Genomic DNA, 20,652 nt, shown 5'->3' on the forward strand with positions numbered 1-20,652 from the left:
CAACATGGTTGGCAGACAAGGTACAATGATAATCAGTACATAGAATTTATAATTTTATTTTAACATGGTTGGCAGTGATTGGATGATGATGGCCATTACTTGTATCAGAATTAATTATGCTTATTTCTGACTGGTAAAATGCTTCAGCACTGGCTATCACTTGTTTGTTTGACAGTGCAAAGAGCAAACATTGAGATTTTGTTGCCAAAGTAGAAAAACCCCACTGCAACATAAGTCAAATCATTTTTATTTGTAGTTTTTTATTTGTGCTTTTCCAAATACACATTATTCCAAAGCAACTTTACAGTAAATCCGCTATAATGTCTGTAACGTCTCAAAAACATGAATAACCAACACTCCTGGAAACATAATAAACACTTTAATAAAGACTTTCTATAGCTTGGTATTATTTACAATTGTATAACTTGCTGTATTCCTGCTGTCCAAATATGTGGACAATTTGCTACTAGTTACAAATCAAAAAGGGAAATGGAAAAATGCATAAATCAGTCACACTCAGGTCTCAGGAGGATATGACAGAGCTTAATGTGTGGAATACTGTATTCCACAACATTGCGCTTAACTTGACCTTCCATTTTCAGTATGATGAATGAACTGGAAGTGAACTGGATTTTTCTTGACTCATTATTTTATTGAACTGCCAAATGTTAAGTCGTTTATATACAAAATTGGATGATAAATGAATGGCACTTGTTCAATAAACATGCAACATGATGAGGTCATGACAACAATCAAGAAAACTATTGTTTAAAATGTGTATTGTGGAATAATACCAATGCTTTACTTACTATATAACAGTGAGCAGTAGGCAGTACAGTGTAGTTTACAGTATTCTAAGAAGCAAATATTCCATTCTGAACAGACACTGCCTCCTTGAAACACAGCCACCAGGACATTTAATTGACAAACCCTTATCACATCACATCATTGTGCCACAGACATTATTAATGATGTTATCAGCAAGTTGTCTGACTACAGATCAATAACAGATTTCTCTCACTATAAATAAAGTGTTTGTGTTGCTGTTGATCTGCACATATCATTTATTTCATTTTTGTGTCTGCACTATGCAAATTTAAAATGTGTTCCATTTCATTAATTTTTTAATTTGAATATATCTAATTTAGGTAATAAATTCTTGATCTATACTACCTCAGATGAGATTTTCAGACAAAAGGTACAACTGGATTTTTTTTCCAGACCAGCAGCTACAGAAATGCTCAAACCAGCCTGACTGGCACCAACAATCATGCCACAGTCTAAATCACTGAGATCACATTTTTCCCCATTCTGATGGTTGATGTGAACATTAACTGAAGGTCCAGATCCGTATCTGCATGATTTTATGCACTGCACTGCTGCCACACTGATTGAATAATCGTATGAATAAGTAGGTGTACCTAATAAAGTGGTCAGTGAAAGTGAACCTCCACATTTGTAAGTCCTTGGTAAAATAACTGAATATAAACTAAATAATAATTTGAAATTGAATACTAAATTAAAATTAAAACTAAATTAAAAACCTAAAGCTATAATAACCTTGTTTGATGGAGAGTAAATAAGGACAGAATTTAAATTTTTGGGTGAATTATACCTTTAAGAAAAATGACAATCATTAAGCTCTCTAATATTCAAACATATATTAGTATGCATATTTAGAGCTCCGTCCATTCACAGAAAAATGCCAAAAGAGCACACCTCATTTACCTCATTCTGCATCTGTCAACATGCTACAGAAAACTGCATACATTTGCTGAAATCATGCAAGAGTGTCAGGCCACACTGTACGTGATTGATTGTGTTGTCTAAATGCTGGAACACGAGTTCTTTTCTGTAACATTAGTAAATCACCTATCCAAAGGGAGCTTTAACAGGCCATTAACACACAACACTGACACAATCCATCTTCACAGTCACACAGTCACAAATCATGTCATCTGCACAAGGATGTTTTCATCTGCTTTTGAAAGTTAGATTTGATAAATAAATGGATAAATATTACCATCAATAAAAGGAGCTAGGGGTAAAAATGGGTGACTGTCTTCATCTAAAATGTCTTTTGTGTATTAATGGATGAATAATTTACTGGTTGTTCTGTGGTAAGAAACCAATTTTCTGAGGGACCTTCATGCTATATAATTTTATTACTGTGGTAATGGGGTTAGAACAGTAGGTGGTATTCAAATAAATAAATAAAGTCACTTTGTCATGAAATTGCTTTTATCAAGGACAAACAGGCAAGCGTGAAGAACCAAAAAGCTGAGAAAATTCAAAAGCAGAAAAAAAAAGTGCTATTTGATTTAAGCACATCGACTGTAATAAATTAAATTAAATCAGAATTGAAGTTTAAGTTAACATTTATTGTTTATATTCTATAAGAATATACTATACTTATGCTTAAATATGTTACTCCTCTACAGTGTTTCAGTACAGTCTCATAATTGAAGGAAAAAAATTACTTTGACACTTGAACAATGTAGAAGCTCCCGACATTAGAACAACTCTCCAGCAGAAGGCACTAGTAGACTGCAAAACAATAGAGCTATCTCACGCCATTTAAGTCCTACTGTAAGTAATTCAAGCTTCCACTTCAAGAACACACTGAGTTTGTACAGTACATCAACTCTGCTTTTCAAATGTAATTGATATATTAACAGGTTTATCTGTCATGAGCTACAAGATCAGTGGTAGTGAGGATGACTTTTATACCACACTATGTTTACCTCCACAAATAATAAACCATCAATAATTCCTTCTTAATATATAAAGTCAAAAAAAAAAAAACAAAAAGAAAAAGTAAATTCTTCTCACAGAACATACAGTATAATGTCAGCTGCTATCAGAGACATACAGAAAGAAGACATTAAATAAAAAGCCATTAAATAAACTCAGCAAGAAAAAAGAAATGTCCCTTTTTCAGGACACTGTATTTTAAAGATAATTTTGTAAAAATCCAAATAACTTTACAAATCTTTATTGTAAAGGGTTTAAACAATGTTTTCCATGCTTGTTCAGTGAGCCGTAAACAATTAATGAACATGCACCTGTGGAATGGTTGTTAAGACACTAACAGCTTACAGACGGTAGGCAATTAAGGTCACAAACTTAGGACACTAAAGAGACCTTTCTACTGACTCTGAAAAACACCAAAAGAAAGATGCCCAGGGTCCCTGCTCATCTGCGTGAATGTGCCTTAGACATGCTGCATGGAGGCATGAGGACTGCAGATGTGGCCAGGGCAATAAATTGCAATGTCCGTACTGTGAGATGCCTAAGACAGTGCTACAGGGAGACAGGAAGGACAGCTGATCGTCCTCGCAGTGGCACGTGCAACAACACCTGCACCGGATCGGTACATCCGAATATCACACCTGCAGGACAGGTACAGGATGGCAAAAACAACTGCCTGAGTTACACCAGGAACGCACAATCCCTCCATCAGTGCTCAGACGGTCCGCAATAGGCTGAGAGATGCTGGACTGTGGGCTTGTAGGCCTGTTGTAAGGCAGGTCCTTACCAGACATCACCGGCAACAACGTCGCCTATGGGCACAAACCCACCTTCGCTGGACAAAACAGGACTGGCAAAAAGTGCTCTTCACTAACAAGTAATGGTTTTGTCTCACCAGGGGTGATGGTCGGACTTGCGTTTATCGAAGGAATGAGCGTTACACCGAGGCCTGTACTCTGGAGCGGGATCGATTTGGAGGTGGAGGGACCGTCATGGTCTGGGGTGGTGTGTCATCATCGGACTGAGCTTGTTGTCATTGCAGGCAATCTCAACGCTGTTCGTTACAGGGAAGACATCCTCCTCCCTCATATGGTACCCTTCCTGCAGGCTCATCCTGACATGACCCTCCAGCATGACAATGCCACCAGCTATACTGCTTGTTCTGTGTGTAATTTCCTGCAAGACAGGAATGTCAGTGTTCTGCCATGGCCAGCGAAGAGCCCGGATCTCTATCCCACTGAGCATGTATGGGACCTGTTGGATCGGAGGGTGAGGGCTAGGGCCATTCCCCCCAGAAATGTCCGGGAACTTGCAAGTGCCTTGGTGGAAGAGTGGGGTAACATCTCACAGCAAGAACTGGCAAATCTGGTGCAGTCCATGAGGAGGAGATGCACTGCAGTACTTAATGCAGCTGGTGGCCACACCAGATACTGATTGTTACTTTTGATTTTGAACCCCCCTTTGTTCAGGGACACATTATTCCATGTCTGTGAAACTTGTTCAGTTTATGTCCTAGTTGTTGAATCTTTTTATGTTCATACAAATATTTACACGTTAAGTTTGCTGAAAATTAACGTAAAAATAGCAGTTGAAAGTGAGAGGATGTTTCTTTTTTTGCTGAGTTTATTTATCCTGCATACTTTCCCCACACAGGAGTGAAATCGTTCTCTGGCAGATTTAGAGTGTACAGCCCAGACGAGCAATTTCATCTAATAGGAAGTCTACGTCCTCCCTCTGGGTAGCTGCGTTGGAGAAAACGCAACGGAAGAAATTCACTTTATCTTCGAGAGGTTGATAGCCAATCATTGCAAATCCTTCCTCCATCATCTTTGCCTTGATTTTTGGAGCCACCTGTGGGAATTCATAACTTGAACATGTAAAGCTACAAGCAGATAATGGGAGCAGGTCTCTATATCATTTACATTTAAATGGAGGCTTATTCCCAGTCTACCTGTGTCCTGTTGGGTAATTTAACTGGTTGAATTATTAAAGGCACCATTTCTTGACTCACCATATTAAGTTCTTTGTCTCGCTCTGGGCCAGGAGGAAAGTTTTGCATTCGTTTTGGGAGATACCAAAAGCAGACATTGCTGTGTTCGGGCTGAAATAATACAGGAAGCATATTAAATCTTTAAACTTTATAGTGGGGGCATGCATATGCAATGGTTACGCAGACAAGTAAACATAATTCACAATTCAAATTCTATCATCACTTACTCACCCTCATGTTGTTCCAAATCTGAATGACTTTCCATTTGTGCGGAATTAGTGCTGTCAGTCGAGATGAGTATTCATTGCAATGGGCATAAAATCTCTTAACCTCTCATACTCCTCAATATTAATTGGCTGGCAGACTGTGGCCATCCACTTTTCTTACAGCAGTCGTGCAGCCGCATTCACTATTCGTGTCAGGGCATCAACGCCAGCATCAAGCATAGCTTTGAACTCCACATGAAAAGCGCTTGCAGACAACGTCTAATTCTGCATTTTCGTGATAGTTAAGCCTTGACGTGCTTCTGTGGTAATTAAATTGTACCTTACAGAGGCTGCAAAGTACTTGATTTCTGTCACAAGTCCCATCTGGGCTTGTTTTGTATAACAAATAGCGTTAAGAGGCCCTTTCTCCATCACTTCATCATTGACATCACAAAGGTTCCGCCATCCCAACCAGTGTTTACAACTCAAACGGAGCTGATAAAATGCCAGAATCTAATTTCAAACCGGTAAATGCGTTAAGCACGTTTAAGAAAACGTGTTAAACATTTTAAATTACTCACATTCGTTAGCGCGTTAACTTTGACAGCCCTATGTGGAACACAAATGGAGATGTTAGAGAGAATGTTAGCCTCGGTCACCATTCACTTTCATATGGATAAAAGATGCAATGGAAGTGAATAGAGACTGCCTAACATCTTCTTTTGTGTTCCAAGCCAAAGGTTTTGAACAACATGATAATACAGTAAGTGAATTATGACAGAATTTACATTTTTTTGGGTGAACTATCCTTTTAAATCATTTGACACTTTTCCACTTTTAAAAGGTGATGAGTTTAAAACTAGCACTTACTTTTGCTTTGAAGACAAGTTTAAAATCTGTTCTCCTCTTCAGCTTGTTGTAAAGATACTCTGCATTTTCAAGGCAGTGGTTGACCTGTGCTTCAAAACCCTCCGAGCCCTGAAAAGAATTCACTCATTTTTGTTTCACTCAATTTTTAAAGGAAAAGAGACAATTTTTGTGGAATGGTGTGCATCAAATTTCAGTGAGGAGACCTTGTTGAATGAAAGCTGTTTGTGGTGCTCTATTTAAATAACTGAAAATCAGTCCTGAGTACCCATATTGGACCAACTTTTTGTATTTTTTTGAAGCATTAAACAAAATCTGAATTGAAAATTATTTTAAAAGTTTTGTTCACAGAAAAAAGCATATTTACAGTAAATAATTTAAATATATTTTTTAGTAATTTGGGGAACAAAATGTACATTTCAATTCTGGTGTTGTACCTTTTTGTCTTTTTTATACAATATTTTCCCCCCAGTCAACAGAAGAATACATATACCACTATTTTTTCTTTTTTAACACTTTCAGCTAACTGGCCTCAAGGTGACTTTTATTGGGTGTATGAAGTCAGTTCACACAGGTGCCTAAGCAGAGAAACCATGGGTATATTTCATGGCATAAACTATGGACAAGTTCTACAAAGTGCCCAAATACCTTTTGTCTTAATTCAACATTTTTTAAAAGAATGTTTTTTTTTTTTTTTAGTTGAAAAGTGAGTTTGTGATATTGTTATATACAGTGACACAAATCAATCATGCATTTTCAAGTGTGCCTTAAGTACCCAAATATTTCTTTAGGTCAGTGTACATTTTGCCTAAGTAAAGAGATTCTTTAATTTATTTTAAAGCTGTCATAGGCATTACCTTCGCCTTCCACATGAGCCACAGTTTGAAGACATCCACATGCCTTCCACACTGAATGCTTTTGTCTCCGGTGTCATAGGACACATCATACTGCTTGTCAGGTTGGAAGAGATACTCGGCACACAATTGATTGCACTCCAGCAGGAGGCCCTGAGAACAACATATATCCAGCTACTAGAATACGTGCTGTGTATAGTCATTATGACTGAATGAATGTATCTGTACAGCTCAACCTACCTTCCTCTTTACCAGAATGGCTGAACACTGCAATGGGACACCCATCATTTTGTGGGGGTTCCAGGTAACAGAATCAGCCCTGGTTGACAGCATATGAAAATCAAGATGATGTTAGATGTCAAAATAATTTCACCAATTCAAAGTACACATATTTAAAAAGTATATTAGAAGCCGGGGTGAAACTGCATTAGAATCCATTAGACAGAAAATGTTATAACTTTGAATTCTAGGTGCAAGACTGTAGCTGCAGTTTCTGATCAACCACTGGGACACAAATTAAGGAAGTTTTTCAGGTTGAGGGGGTTAAGTGAGTTTTTTTTAATACTCCCTCACAGAGAAAACTACTACTTCACTCCTGGAGATGTACAGTGCAAATTGCAAAGAAATTACTTGAATTATCCAGCAGAACTCCAAACTTAATGGCGATAAAGACTGCACTTTATGTTGATTAAAAGAAAATGAAAAAGAAGGATGTCAGAGAAGTGTTCAGAGAAACGGCTGCTGACATTTAAGGTAGATGAAGCAGCCCGTGCTCACATTAACCCAACAGGATTTAAAATCAACTAGTGATGAGCAGGTAGCATATGTACAGGAACATGAATTGGTAGAACAGTACAAGTTTAATTGGTAGAACAGCACAAATATCACGAGTAAAACATGACAATCAGACAGGTTTATTGTTTTATGGCAGGAATTTCATTTGGAATAAACTGTTTCTGAGTGGTGAAATTATGGACATGATTGACAGGGCTGGATTATGGACTGGGCAAATGGGGCCAATGCCTCGGGGCCTCCAAAGTCTCAGGCTGTGTGGCCCTGGTCCAAGGCTGTCAAAGAAAACTGAACACCAGGGACACTAGGACACCAGCTGAACACTCTGTAAATGATGACAGAATTTTCATTTTTGGGAGAACTATCCCTTTAAATTGATCACAGTGCAGTCTTTGGATTTGTAAATGCCCTGCAGCTTGCAGTGCAATGGTGAATTGCATTGCTCACCTTTGACAAATCATGAAGTTAATAAAGCTTAAACCTGAAATGCCACACGCAGTATATTCCAGTCCAATAGAAAAAACAATTTTCTTAAACTCTGGCAAATTTTTGGGCTGCCGCCTGCAAAAGTTTTTACACTCGTATTTAAAGGCTTACCATTCACACATACTGTGGACCAAGAGCTCTCATTCCCAGGAATGTGACTGTACAGTCAATATTTTTGCCCTAATACCACAGTTCAAAATATTTTCAAAAGAATCACAAAGTGATATATTATTTCTGTAAGTCATTAAATACAATCGTCTCTTGTATGTGCTGATCACTGCTGCTGTAAACCCCAAGTAGCCAAATACTTTATATCTTAGGCAGTTTTCTAAAAAATAAAATAAAAAACAAAAGCAATTTTTTACTTGTCTGTGAGCTTACTCCAGTGTTATGTCCAGAACAAAATATGCCATCCAGCAGGAAAAGCATGCCAAACAATTCATCAGAAAATATGTTTTCAACTATTGATGATAAAATGTTATATATATCATGGCAGCTTTCTAATGACAGTTAGATTGAGCTTCTAGTCCACTCTGTAAGGGCTAAAATGCATTAAGAGCACCACCTACATTTCAGATGTGTATATTGTGATGGAATGTGAACTTTTCTCTAGTACTTTCTGCCATCTAGTGGAATGAAATGAGACTTTTCGAAGTTAAGTAGAGTGAACAGAACCAGAATTATGTTTACAAATTTGGACAAAAAAAAAAAAAAAAAAAAGAAAGAAATAATAATAATAATAATAATAATATATATATATATATATATATATATATATATATATATATATATATATATATATATATACACACACACATTTTGTTTATCATAAGATTATAAACACATACAATATTATTTATGAACAATTGGAGTCTTTTTTATAATTTTTTGTAATAAGTCCACAGTATGTGTGAATTGTGAGCTTTTAAATTTGAGTGGGAGAAATTGTGGGCAGCAGCCTAAAAATGCACCAGAGTTTTATTTCTACTTCATTAGCTCTTGAGGGCAGTTATTTGCAATGCAAACATTTTGACACCTTATTTTGTTATTTTATGTAACATAAATGCAGAAGTTATGGTTATCTCTGAAAAGTTCAGATTCTAAGCTTTCAAATGATACCTCATATGCCTGACTTACATACGGGGACTTTAACGCTTTAAGTGTAAACTTTATTTGCAATATAGCGCCCCCTTTGGATCCACCGGCGGGTACATAGAGTTTAAGAGGTTATTAAACAATATATAAACAATGGCAACGACTCTCCTGTTAGCCTAAATGTTGCTCCCTTGTCCAATCAAATGCCAGATTTTGGTTACCTTTCAATTCCTTGCAGTTTTACACGGTGCTTGTTGGACATGAGCAAACCACCACCCCAGGCAGCCTAAATGAGATCATAGCATTAAGGAATTGCATTTTTTTTTTGTTTTTTTTGTATATTTAATAAAATGTACACAATAGGATAAACTGTATTACATCCACATGCATCCATAGGCCATGGTGTTCACATATGTCTGCAATTTCATTTAGAGGATCAAAAGCTCCATAGACTGTGGTTCCTGCAGTTGCATTGACATAGAATGGGACCAGACCCTATAGACAGCAAACAGGCATTTACAAATACAAAGATTAATTGATACAAAATATATTGTTACATTCTAATAGAGTGTAGAAACCAAGTAAGAATCCTTGCTTTACTATTGGGAGCTAGCCATGAATAGAGTATATAAAAAAATGTGTCTGAATCCTATTTTTTATTTTTTTTAATATATATTCCTTTCTCATCTAATGATCAGTGAAATTATGTGCTTAAACTTTAGCAAATGTTGATAGTAAACCTAAGGAAGTCAAACAAAATATTTTATGAGGTGTTTATTTTTGTATCATTTTCTATAAGGTTTACAATTTCTGCAACCCTCGTACCAAGATTTGCGACAAGCCTCAGAGTTTAGTTTTTTTTTAGGCCTATACATTACGTTGCAATAAACATAAAATAGGACCCTCTCCATCACAGGATTTTAATTTGCCCAAGGACTTCTTTATTGTTTTACCCACCATTTTCAATATTTATTGGGGTTTTATTGTGAAAATGTTTTTATCCATCCTATTTATTATATTTACTTGTGGTATTTTTAACTCTCATTTATCTCTTGTTCTTATGTATTTATTCAATTATATTGTATTTAAGAATGGGGAGGTGAGGGTTAATTTTATTTAAAATAATCGTATGTTCCAATTTGCAAATGTTTAGTGCTCCTTGAGTGGAATGGACTTTGGCACTAATTGTTTAGGCAGGGAGTTGGTACTGCTTTTAGTGCCCACTGTTCTAGTTTTAAAATGACCTTGGTTTTTATTTGCTCTTAAAACACTATTTATTTGCACATTTGTACCTCTGCTACAAGAATAAACAACCTTTTGGACAGCCATTACTCCTCTCCAGCGTGAATCTCCTTGTGACTGCCTTGGTCACAAAGGCCCAAACATCAAAATTAAATAGACAAATTGTATAAAAACTGAATGCAGTCAATATTACTAACATGTCATTTGTGACTCTAATTCCTTAAAAAACGTAACGGGACACCGAAGTGTATCATATTCATGGAATGTGCCATTTTTTATATTTATATCAGCTTATTTGACCAACCTTCGCCTTTGCTGCATCAATGCTGAAGTTCAGTTCTGATGAGATCATTTTCCCCCTTGCAGAGAGAAATCAACGAGTATTATGAATGTTTTTAAACTTGATACAATGCATATTCTGAATTTACGATTCTGTCCACCAATCATCCTGTTTACTTGGGTAACCTCCATTCCCTGATGGAGGGAACGAGACGTTGTGTCGATATAGTGACACAAGTGGTCACTCTTGGGAGGCCGAGACACCTCTGGTCTTTGATAAAAGGCCAATGAAAATTTGCGAGTGGTATTTGCATACCACTCCCCTGGACATACGGTATAAAAGGAGCTGGTATGCAACCACTCATTCAGGATTTGTGCTGAGGAGCCGAGACAAGGTCCCGGCCATTTCAGCGGGTAGTTCAGCATTGTGGCAGGAGGGACACAACATCTCGTTCCCTCCATCAGGGAACGGAGGTTACGCAAGTAACCAGGACATTCCCTATCTGTCACTCACTCGATGTTGTGTCGATGTAGTGACACTAGGGGTCCCTGTACGAAATGCCGCAACTGGCTGAACTGTGTAACTTGAACTGGCGGTGTGTGACGGTCAGACCACTGTGTGTCTCATAGCCAGCACACCAGGCCAACACGTAACCTCCCCCAACACTGTTATGAGTGTCGAACGGCCCAGTCGACTACCCAAAAGATAGAGACGGGCTAGCCCAGTCGTGGCATCTTTTCCCCTTTTTTTTCCCTCTCCCCCATAAAAAAAGGGAATTAACCGACTGGGGCCACCAGGTCTAGTCGGGGGGGGGGTGTCCCTCCCAAGGGGAAGACACCGCAGAGACCACACCCCGCCCAGAGAAGGGGGGGGGGGGGTATTTAAGTGGAAATGTGTCACATGGTCTTGCCGAGCTTTGTCGGAAGTATGCCATGTGGAGAAGTCCCATGGTAGGTCCTACCCTACAGGAGAGGAGTTACTACAAGCATGGTGACTGGGGCAGAGAGGCCTCTGCCCAAGGAAGATGCAGTTTACCAACAGGTAAACGGATTAGCGGAAGATATACGTCGCATGGGGTTACCTATGGGGAACCACCACATGCGGAGCACCTTCCCCAGTACAGGGCTTAGTTAGCACGTGTACTGAGCTGGCAGCGAATTTCTCCGCAAACTCGTCTGCCACAGGGCTCGGAGGAAATCAACCAGGGAACACAGTTTGTGAACACTACTGGGAGTCAACGGCGCACGTCTTCAACTCAGGGGAAGTGAAAAGCATTAATCACAAGCGATACACCCGGCTGGCTGTCCCGGACTTACCTGCTTTTGTGTTTCACTACACGGGACAAAACCGGTTCCACCCGGAGATTGTAGAACCTCGCAAGGCTTGGGTGTTGCCCAGCCCACTGCTCTGCAAATGTCTGTTAGAGAGGCGTCACTGGTCAAGTCCCAGGAGGCCGCTACACCCCTGGTAGAATGGGCCCGTAGCCCTACTGGGGGCGGCACGTCCTGGGCGTGATATGCCATTGTTATGGCGTCAGTGAGCCAGTGGGCGATCCTCTGCTTGGAGACAGCGCTTCCTTTCCACTGTCCACCAAAGCATACAAAGAGCTGCTCAGAGACACTAAAGCTCTGCGTTCAATCCAAATAGATGCGTAAAGCATGCACCGGACACAGCAACGTCAGGGCTAGGTCTGCCTCCTCCTGGGGCAGTGCTTGCAGGTTCACCACCTGGTCCCTAAAAGGGGTCGTGGGAACCTTGGGCACATAGCCCGGTCGGGGTCTCAGGATCATGTGAGAGTAGCCCGGACCGAACTCCAGGCACGTTTTGCTGACAGAGAATGCTTGCAGGTCTCTTACCCTCTTGATGGAAGTGAGGGCAATCAGGAGGGCAGTCTTCAAAGAGAGTGCCTTAAGCTCAGTTGACTGCAAGGGCTCAAAGGGGGCTCTCTGTAGACCCTGAAGAACTACAAAGAGGTCCCATGAGGGAACGAGGCGCGGTCTGAAGGGATTCAACCTCCTGGCACCTCTCAGGAACCTGATGATCAGGTCGTGCTTCCCTAAGGACTTACTGTCCACTGTGTCGGTCTACCGCCACGAACCAATCTTGATGCCGGATGCTCGCTAGTGTGCGTCTTTGCGTCAGCAACTTGAACGGGAGTCTGTGTAAAGCCCAGTTCAGTACTCGCAGGTCCAAGATTGGCCGAAACCCACTGCCTTTTTTCGGTACAGGAGTTCAGGGACATCGAAGTACTTACCTGGCTCCTTGTGACCACCCCCGGAACAGCCTGGGACGGGGGAGGAAGAGGCCTGTCCTCATGACCCATTGAGACTGTCACGTCGGGGGCGGATTTGTGCCACAGCTGGGCGCTCAGGAGCAGGGAGACCGCCGCTGGAGCGCCAAACCTGCCAAAATGGAGTGGTGGACGGTGGTCGTGATGATGGCCGTGCACACAGTGTATGTGATCCAGGGAACAAGGAAACCGCTCTTGCTGAACTCTTGGGTACAGCAGCCACTTGGGCATGCGGTGCAATTAAATGCAAAGGTGACAAAAGATTCTCCTCCCGGCCCTCCACCGGGTGATGGAGTGGTCTGCTTACCAGCTCCAGAGCAGCGGGTTTTGTCATCCCTGGGTTGCCCGTCTCAGGGGTGCTTCGAAGCCTTTCACAGGTTCTTGGCGGCCGTGAGACGGGTGGCGTCTGCTTTCTGCGGTGGGCTCCACGCCGGGGCTGGGCCGCAGGGGCGGGCTGTGGTGGAGCCGGTGCAGTCACCGCAGGGGGATTCCGTTGGCGATGAGCAGACGGGGTGCAGGATCTTGAGCCGCACCGGGGCAGGATGTGCTGGATAACCTCCGTCTGCTGCTTCACTACTGAGAACTGCTGGGCAAAGTCCTCGATGATGTCGCCAGACTGGCCAACCTGGGAAATGGGGGCAGCAATGAACCGTGCCTTGTCAGCCTCTCCCATCTCGACCAGGTTGAGCCAAAGGTGGTGCTCCTGGACCACCAAGGTGGACATCGCCCGCCCGAGAGACCGCGCCGTGACCTTCGTCGCCCGGAGAGTGAGGTCGGTCGCCGAGCGCAGCTCCTGCATCAATCCCAGGGCGGAACTACCCTCGTACAGTTCCTTTAGTGCCTTGGCTTGGTGGACTTGCAGGAGAGCCATGGTGTGCAGGGCGGAGGCGGCTTGTCCAGCGGCACCACAGGCTTTGGCCGTCAGGGACAACGTAAACCTACAGGCCTTGGACGGGAGCTTTGGGTGTTTTAGAATAGCCCTTGGCTGCCCCACAATCGAGGGTAGTAAGGGCGGGGAAGCTGAAAGATTGGGACCGGGCAGTAAAAGGTGCCTCCTTTGGTTGTCAGCTCTTCATGCACTTCCGGGAAGAAAGGAACGGGGGCGGGGCGTGGCTGTGAGCAGTGCCGCGAGCCCAGGAACCAATCATCGAGCCGCGAGAGTTCAGGGGAGAGCGGAGGGTTCCACTCTAGCCCGACACTCGCGGCTGCCCAGGAAAGCATGTCATCATCTCCACGTCAGCCTGTGACTGGGCGACCACACCTGAAGGGAGGAGCCCAGCTGAGGCTTCCGCGTCCGACTGGATGAGCCCGCTCTCCGATGCTGCGCTCAAGAGCTCATCACCTTCACGGGCTCCGAATAAGAGATCGAACTTGCCGTGAGACGAGCCGGCGGACTCGTCCGGAAGCCTGATCGGGGCAGATGAGCGTGCTGGGGAATGGGAGGTCCGTGGGGGGATACCCGGTGGAGGTGGTCCCATTGGGGTCCCCAAATCGCCCCCAGTGCTAACAGCGCTGGCCTCATACCCGTGGGTAGAAGGACCGAGGCGGGGAGCCTCAAGGGTGGCTTGCTTTCTTACAAAGGTAAGCCACGACCACATCGTTGCCATGGACATGTTCTCGCAATGATTACATGACCCATCCACGAACGCTGTCTCTGTCTGTGCAGCGCCCAGACACGAAAGACAGTGATCGTGGCCGTCAGAGGGCGAGAGATAACGAGCGCAACCAGGAATAACACACAAACGGAAAGGCATCTTTAAAAAGACGCGTCTTTAAAAAGACATTCCGTGTGTGCAGCTCTTTTAGAGAAATATACTCTTTTAGAGAAATATACTCTTTTATTTCTGCCAAAGCGCCCAGGGGCGTTCTCTGCAGTGCACCAGTGCAGAGGTGGGAGAAGCCGCTGAAATGCGCTGTCAGATCCAGCAGAGGTGAATGAACAGCCGTGGGAATTCAGCTCAGTGAGCATCGACCGTTGGGCTCCGAAGAGAAAATCTGAATGAGTGGTTGCATACCAGCTCCTTTTATACCCGTATGTCCGGAGGAGTGGTATGCAAATACCACTCGCCAATTTTCATTGGCCTTTTATCAAAGACCAGAGGTGTCTCGGGCTCCCAAGAGTGACCCCTAGTGTTACTACATCAACACAACGTCGAGTGAGTGACAGATAGGGAACTTACCTTTCATCACATTTGATGACAATAACGTTTTCAGAGCCAATTCCGAGGACCGTTGCAGACTTCTTGATTGAATAATGACTCTAATAAGGAAAGCAAATGTTACACATACATAGGCAATCTTCTTGCAAACAGCTAACATGACCTGACCTTTTACTTTACCATAATAAGACATGAAAAATTTGAATTAACCAGTTTATCGGGACTTTTTATAACACTGCTGTGACATGTAATGTCTGACCTCCTAATCAGTGGGTCAGGAGATAATGGCTGAAATGTGTTGTGCTATGTGTTTGATTGAGTAAGTGGAACTGTCACAGTATGCCTGCTGAGAGTGGTGGAAACAATAATGAGATCATGTACATGCGCAGAGGTGAACAGTGCCAGGCGAGGAATGGCGCACATCCCATGGGTCTTCACCGCCGGGAAGAAATGGAACCGAGCCAACAACACACTGTACAGATTGGACATGGTACCTCCTGCGGAGAAAGCTATTCATTATTTAATGAAATACTAATGATGGAAAAGTTCTATTGTTTTCAAAACTTTTCTAATTTTGAAAAAAGATCTCACTAGGTCTGCTTTTCACTATATAAATGCTTTTGGTATTTTGTGCTATCAGCTTGTTACCTGGACAAAAGATGCCATCTCCGTCCTCCTCAGGCCATCCAATAATTGTATGCATTTTTCTCAGAATTACCTCCTCCATTAGTATAAAGGCTGGGGATATTTCATAAGTAAACCTGTAAGCAGAAAAGTATTCTGATGAAATGTACATATAAGATATATATATATATATATATATATATTTATTTATTAATTTTTTTTTTTTTTGTTAATTCAAAAAATAGGAAATAAAAAGAAATGACATAAATCTAATCTGACATGTTTGTGTTTGCTGTGGACGTCAACCATTCTCCGGCCAGACCAATGATGTCAAGTCCAGTTGACAGCTGGTTGAAAAACCTAGGATGACCTGGTGGTTAAGGAAGGACATCATTTAGGGATAGTTTTTACCCCAAAATGAAAATTCTGTGATCATTTACTCAACCTCATGTATTTCTTCCTTGGAACACAAAAGGAGATGTTTATCAGAATGTCCGTGCTGCTCTCTTCCATACAATAAAACTGGATCAACATGATCACACGGGAAGTCGACATGTTGTTACAAATGTTCCAGTAACCTGACATTGACCCCATTCTGCAGAGTTACTGACAAGCGCAATCTCCCATCAGACACCTTTCCGTTAACTCAAATGTGTTTACCTATTCCTGTGCCACTACTGATAGCGTGTTGCGCGAGCAACTTCAAGACACGAGTTCTGGACCAATTGAAACCAGGAAGTAATCACATGTTGCATTTAGGTAAGCACAGACAAAGTAGTGCGTCCAGTATTTTAAAAATATTTTCAGAATACATTTTTTAATGTATAATTTTGATGTATGTAGTGTCTCTTAAAACTGCATTAATGTTATGGACACTGCTAATATGGTTACTGTCTCTTTAATAACAGCGATTCACGTAACACTGAGCACATGGTAGTTTTGTGCAGTTTTTTTAGAGATTAAGCTACTGTGGTGTGACGTAATACTATCAAGTAGGCTTTTTTTTAGACAATAAAGATAATATTGAAGATATTTCTTAATCTTATCATAGGTCTGCACATAAAGAATGTGCATATATTTCAGTTTTGTGTCTCAATATAGACATATACACTCACCAAGCACTTTATTAGGAACACTGTGGTCCTAATAAAGTGCCCGATGTGGTCTTCTACTGCTGTAGCCAGTCTGCCTCAAAGTTTGAACTGTTGTGCATTCTGAGATGCTACTCTGCTCACTACAGTTGTACAGAGGGGTTATCTTAGTTACCGTAGCCTTTCTGTCAGCTCGAACCTGTCTGGCCATTCTGTGTTGACCTCTCTCATCAACAAGGCATTTCTGTCCACAGAACTGCCCCTCACTGGATGTTTTTTTGTTTTTGGCACCATTCTAAGTAAACTCTAGAGACTGTTGTGCTTGAAAATCCCAGGAGATCAGCAGTGACAGAAAGACTTTAACCAGCCTGTCTGGCACCAACAATTATGCCACGGTCGAAATCACTAAGATCAAATTTTTTCCCATTCTGATGGTTGATGTGAACATTAACTGAAGCTCCTGACCCATATCTGAATGATTTTATACATTACACTGCTGCCATATGATTGGCTAATTAGATAATTGCATGAATAAGTAAGTTTACAGGTGTTCCTAATAAACTGCTCAGTGAGTGTATTTGGGACTGCCAAAGGTCATCTGATTAATTAAACGTTGCTTTAAACTAATCATTTTTTTTCCTGATCTCCAATTTTTTTTTTATTTAGCTTATTTTCTTAAAAGATATACTAGACTAGACTGAATGCATTACATTATAAAAGAAAATAAATATAAGCTATATGAAGATGCAAATTTCTGCAAATTCAAAAATGTATAGGCCTATTAATTAAAAACTCCAAAACATGATCATGATAAAGAACCTGCCAAAATTGACAAGGTTTGTGTGATATTTAAAAACTTAGATAGTTGTAAGTAAATGAGAATATCCCTGCATGTTTGACAAACTACTTATGATGCACACCAATGTTATACACAAGCTAAAACATCACTTAAAAAGTGAAGTATGAATGGTTTAACATGTCAGTCAGAAATTTCATATCTTAATAAATGGTTCTTGGGCAGAATAGGATGATGCACAATATTACAGCATAGAATGGCCTGAGAGTACCGGCCTGTTCACTTCAAGCACTGGTGTTGGGACGGATGATCATATGTGCTTGTTGTCATGTTGTATGGTGTTTGCAGTGAATGGAACCATTGTTTATAGTGAAATGATCCCTTACCTGATTTCATCGAGCCCGCTTCACGGTTGGCTTCAATGTTCCGGTGTCGCGGATGTGACATGCCATGAGATCAAGCCATATTTCATTTCGGATGACTGTACGCAGTGTTTCCCGAGTCCACTCGATTAACTGTCATTTCACTGCTTCCGGCTCCGATTTAAACCAACGAGGTTCTACCTGGTTTTATTGAAGTCTTATTGATGGCCCGCCTCTGGCTTGGGAAATGACCAATCATAGTTTAGAATTTGGGGAGGCACCTGTGGTGGCCAATCAAATTACACTTGCCCAGCATCTGGACACACCCCTGCATAAACTGATTTCAGCTGAAGAACTTTAGAAATACTGTTGCTGAATTCACAGCGAGATCAGTCTTACTGGATGAAGACTAGGGGCTGCAAAAACTCCAAAAAGGGAAAAAAAGCACCATTAAAGTATCATACAAGTGCATACGACTTGTGCAGTCTATTTCATGTCTTGTGAAGCCATATGATAGCTTTTCGGGGAACAGACTGAAATTTCAGTTGTTTATCACTGAAAATCTTGCATTAAATATCTTGCTTGACACCTTTGGTCATCATTCACTTTCATTGTATGGAAAACATCAGCTTGGACATTCTGCTGCATATGATAGCTTTTGTGTTCCATGGAATAAAGTCATAAGGGTTTGAAAATAATACAGGTGATTAAATTATGACAGAATTTGCATTATTTGGTAAACTGTCACTTTAATAAAATGAAAATAAAAAAACCTGCACTAAACAAACAGATGAGCATGAAGATAAATTGCTTGTTCTTTGCACCTGTTTTAACTCCATATTTCAGTGTGTCTCTGCAATCCACCAGTATTTGCTCAAGATTATCTGGCTGGTCAGGGAGCTCCAGGCTGAATCCCTCCAGACCTTCTTTAAGCTGGTGAGGATAATGGAAGTCCAGAACTTTGGAGCTGCGTTTCTGGGATTTAGTGATGTAGGCCAGCAAAATGTTTACCAGCTCCTCCAGGAAATGCTTAGTTGCCTCCTCTCCATCCTCAGCTGGGAGCAGATCTGAGCAAACACAAACTGCACATCAATCTCTCATTTTATGTGATTTATATGCCAAGACTAGTCCACTAAGACTGTAGGTATGTGTCAGCTGCAGCAAATTAACAGGTATGGGCTGTCAATCAATGTGTTGGGTCTAGGTTATAATTTACTGTCTATCAGCAAGTCTTATTTATTCGTTTGTACAGCATCTTGTGTCTTGAGCCATGGCAAAGTAGTTCAGTGGTCTAATTTACTTTCTACAGTACATTTGAAATAGTTTCAAATTACACAACATACATTTTTAAAATTAATCAAAAGCTTTCTGAATCAAAATGATTTTAATGCACCATATGTGGGTAAAATATATACATTGTATATATTATATTATATGAGATCATGTGCAGCATTAGAAATCAATCTCTTGAAAGCTGGATATCAATAATTACATTTGCATTGAATTTACATCCATGAATTTGGCAGACACTTTTATTTATTCAAATGTACCATATAGATTTTATCAGTGTGTTCCCTGGGAACAATATCTGAATACTCTAGAAATTTCAGTGTCAGACCATGCAGAATTGAACTCGCATTTGCTGTTGCTTTAACTTGTAAACATTTATATAGCAGAACTATTTTTAGTTTAAGTGCAGAGTGTCAGAGTAAAATTTCCAATTCGTATCTAATCAAGCAAAACAATCATTACTGTGGGTATCAAACTGAAAAGAAATATCCCACAACACTGGGCTGTATTCCTGTGCTGAATTGGTTTCAAGTACCTCTGTTGTAGCATGTGGGAGTAGCTCGAGAGTTCACCACCCTTTTATCTATGTATTTGCTGTACCTTTGCTATGGATGCAGCTGAAGTCATAGGCTACGCGCCCACTATTATATTTCAGGCCGTCATCGGTGTTTCCTATAGAACTTCTGTCCTGTTTGCTCTTGCCTAAATGCTGCTCATCAGCTTGTTTGAGCTCCATAATGTTTCCTGGAAACATGTATGTATATGTCAACAGGCAAGCACAAACAAGTGCAGACAGATACACACAAACATGCAAACTTCAACAATCACATAATATAACATAAATTAAAAACCAAGACCTAAACTATTTGGTTTTAAGTTGTTTGATGAACAACAACAACATACCTGAATAAGGGCCCCAACAACTGTTTTCCCTTATTATATTGGACAAGTATGTTATGACATTTTTATTTATTTATTATTTATTTATTTATTTTTGGCATTTGGGTCACATTTTAAAAGCAATGCCAATGAAAAAAGTATCTGAAATTGTCCTATTTTACCTGTACCCAATCATTTTCTTTTATATTGCACAAAATTAATAAAAACTATTTAAAACTATTGAATGACATTCTGAGTTTTTATAAAAGAAAGACAAAAAGTCAGCATATGGTTTACCTGTTCATCGAGTCATCCACTGTTGTAGATTGTTAGTAACTAGACTCCTTGCCAAATGGCTGAGAGTTTTTCAAGTTCCATTCACCCCCCAGGGCTAAAATTCACCCAACCTTCAATCAAACTAGGCGTGGACTCTGTCATAGCGCACAACTTTCCATTTAAATGGAAACTATGCTATCACACAAGGATAAAACGGCCACAGTCAGACTATCTCTTGGTCTTCCATTGCTAATTGATATGCATATGCACATACTCTACACAGCCTCAGACACCTAAGTGTAAAAATATAAGTTTATGTGAA

The 20,652-nt window shown here is 40.8% G+C and overlaps 1 protein-coding gene across 3 annotated transcripts; it reads right to left on the reverse strand.

Annotated features, from left to right (window-relative positions):
• Positions 1–82: 82 nt before the first annotated feature.
• LOC127442365 (glutamate decarboxylase 1-like) lies at positions 83–20,386 on the reverse strand. Of its 3 annotated transcripts, none has more exons than XM_051700335.1 (15): positions 20,352–20,386; positions 19,776–19,919; positions 18,710–18,952; positions 15,916–16,006; positions 15,661–15,773; positions 15,394–15,509; positions 15,034–15,113; positions 10,588–10,642; positions 9,420–9,536; positions 9,263–9,327; positions 6,909–6,987; positions 6,672–6,821; positions 5,818–5,925; positions 4,763–4,852; positions 83–4,584 (listed from the first exon to the last, which is right to left on the reverse strand). In XM_051700335.1, exons 2-15 carry the CDS (start codon positions 19,909–19,911, stop codon positions 4,429–4,431), a joined length of 1,599 nt encoding a protein of 532 aa, XP_051556295.1. In that variant the 5' UTR covers positions 19,912–19,919; positions 20,352–20,386; the 3' UTR covers positions 83–4,428. The 3 variants fall into 3 exon arrangements, with proteins under 3 accessions (XP_051556295.1, XP_051556294.1, XP_051556296.1); XM_051700334.1 differs by having other exon boundaries at positions 83–4,602; XM_051700336.1 differs by lacking the exons at positions 18,710–18,952; positions 19,776–19,919; positions 20,352–20,386 and adding an exon at positions 17,910–18,041 and having other exon boundaries at positions 83–4,602.
• Between the last annotated feature and the right edge of the window lie 266 nt (positions 20,387–20,652).

This window comes from Myxocyprinus asiaticus, chromosome 6 (genome assembly GCF_019703515.2).
Source record: "Myxocyprinus asiaticus isolate MX2 ecotype Aquarium Trade chromosome 6, UBuf_Myxa_2, whole genome shotgun sequence".
Lineage (NCBI taxonomy): Eukaryota > Metazoa > Chordata > Actinopteri > Cypriniformes > Catostomidae > Myxocyprinus > Myxocyprinus asiaticus.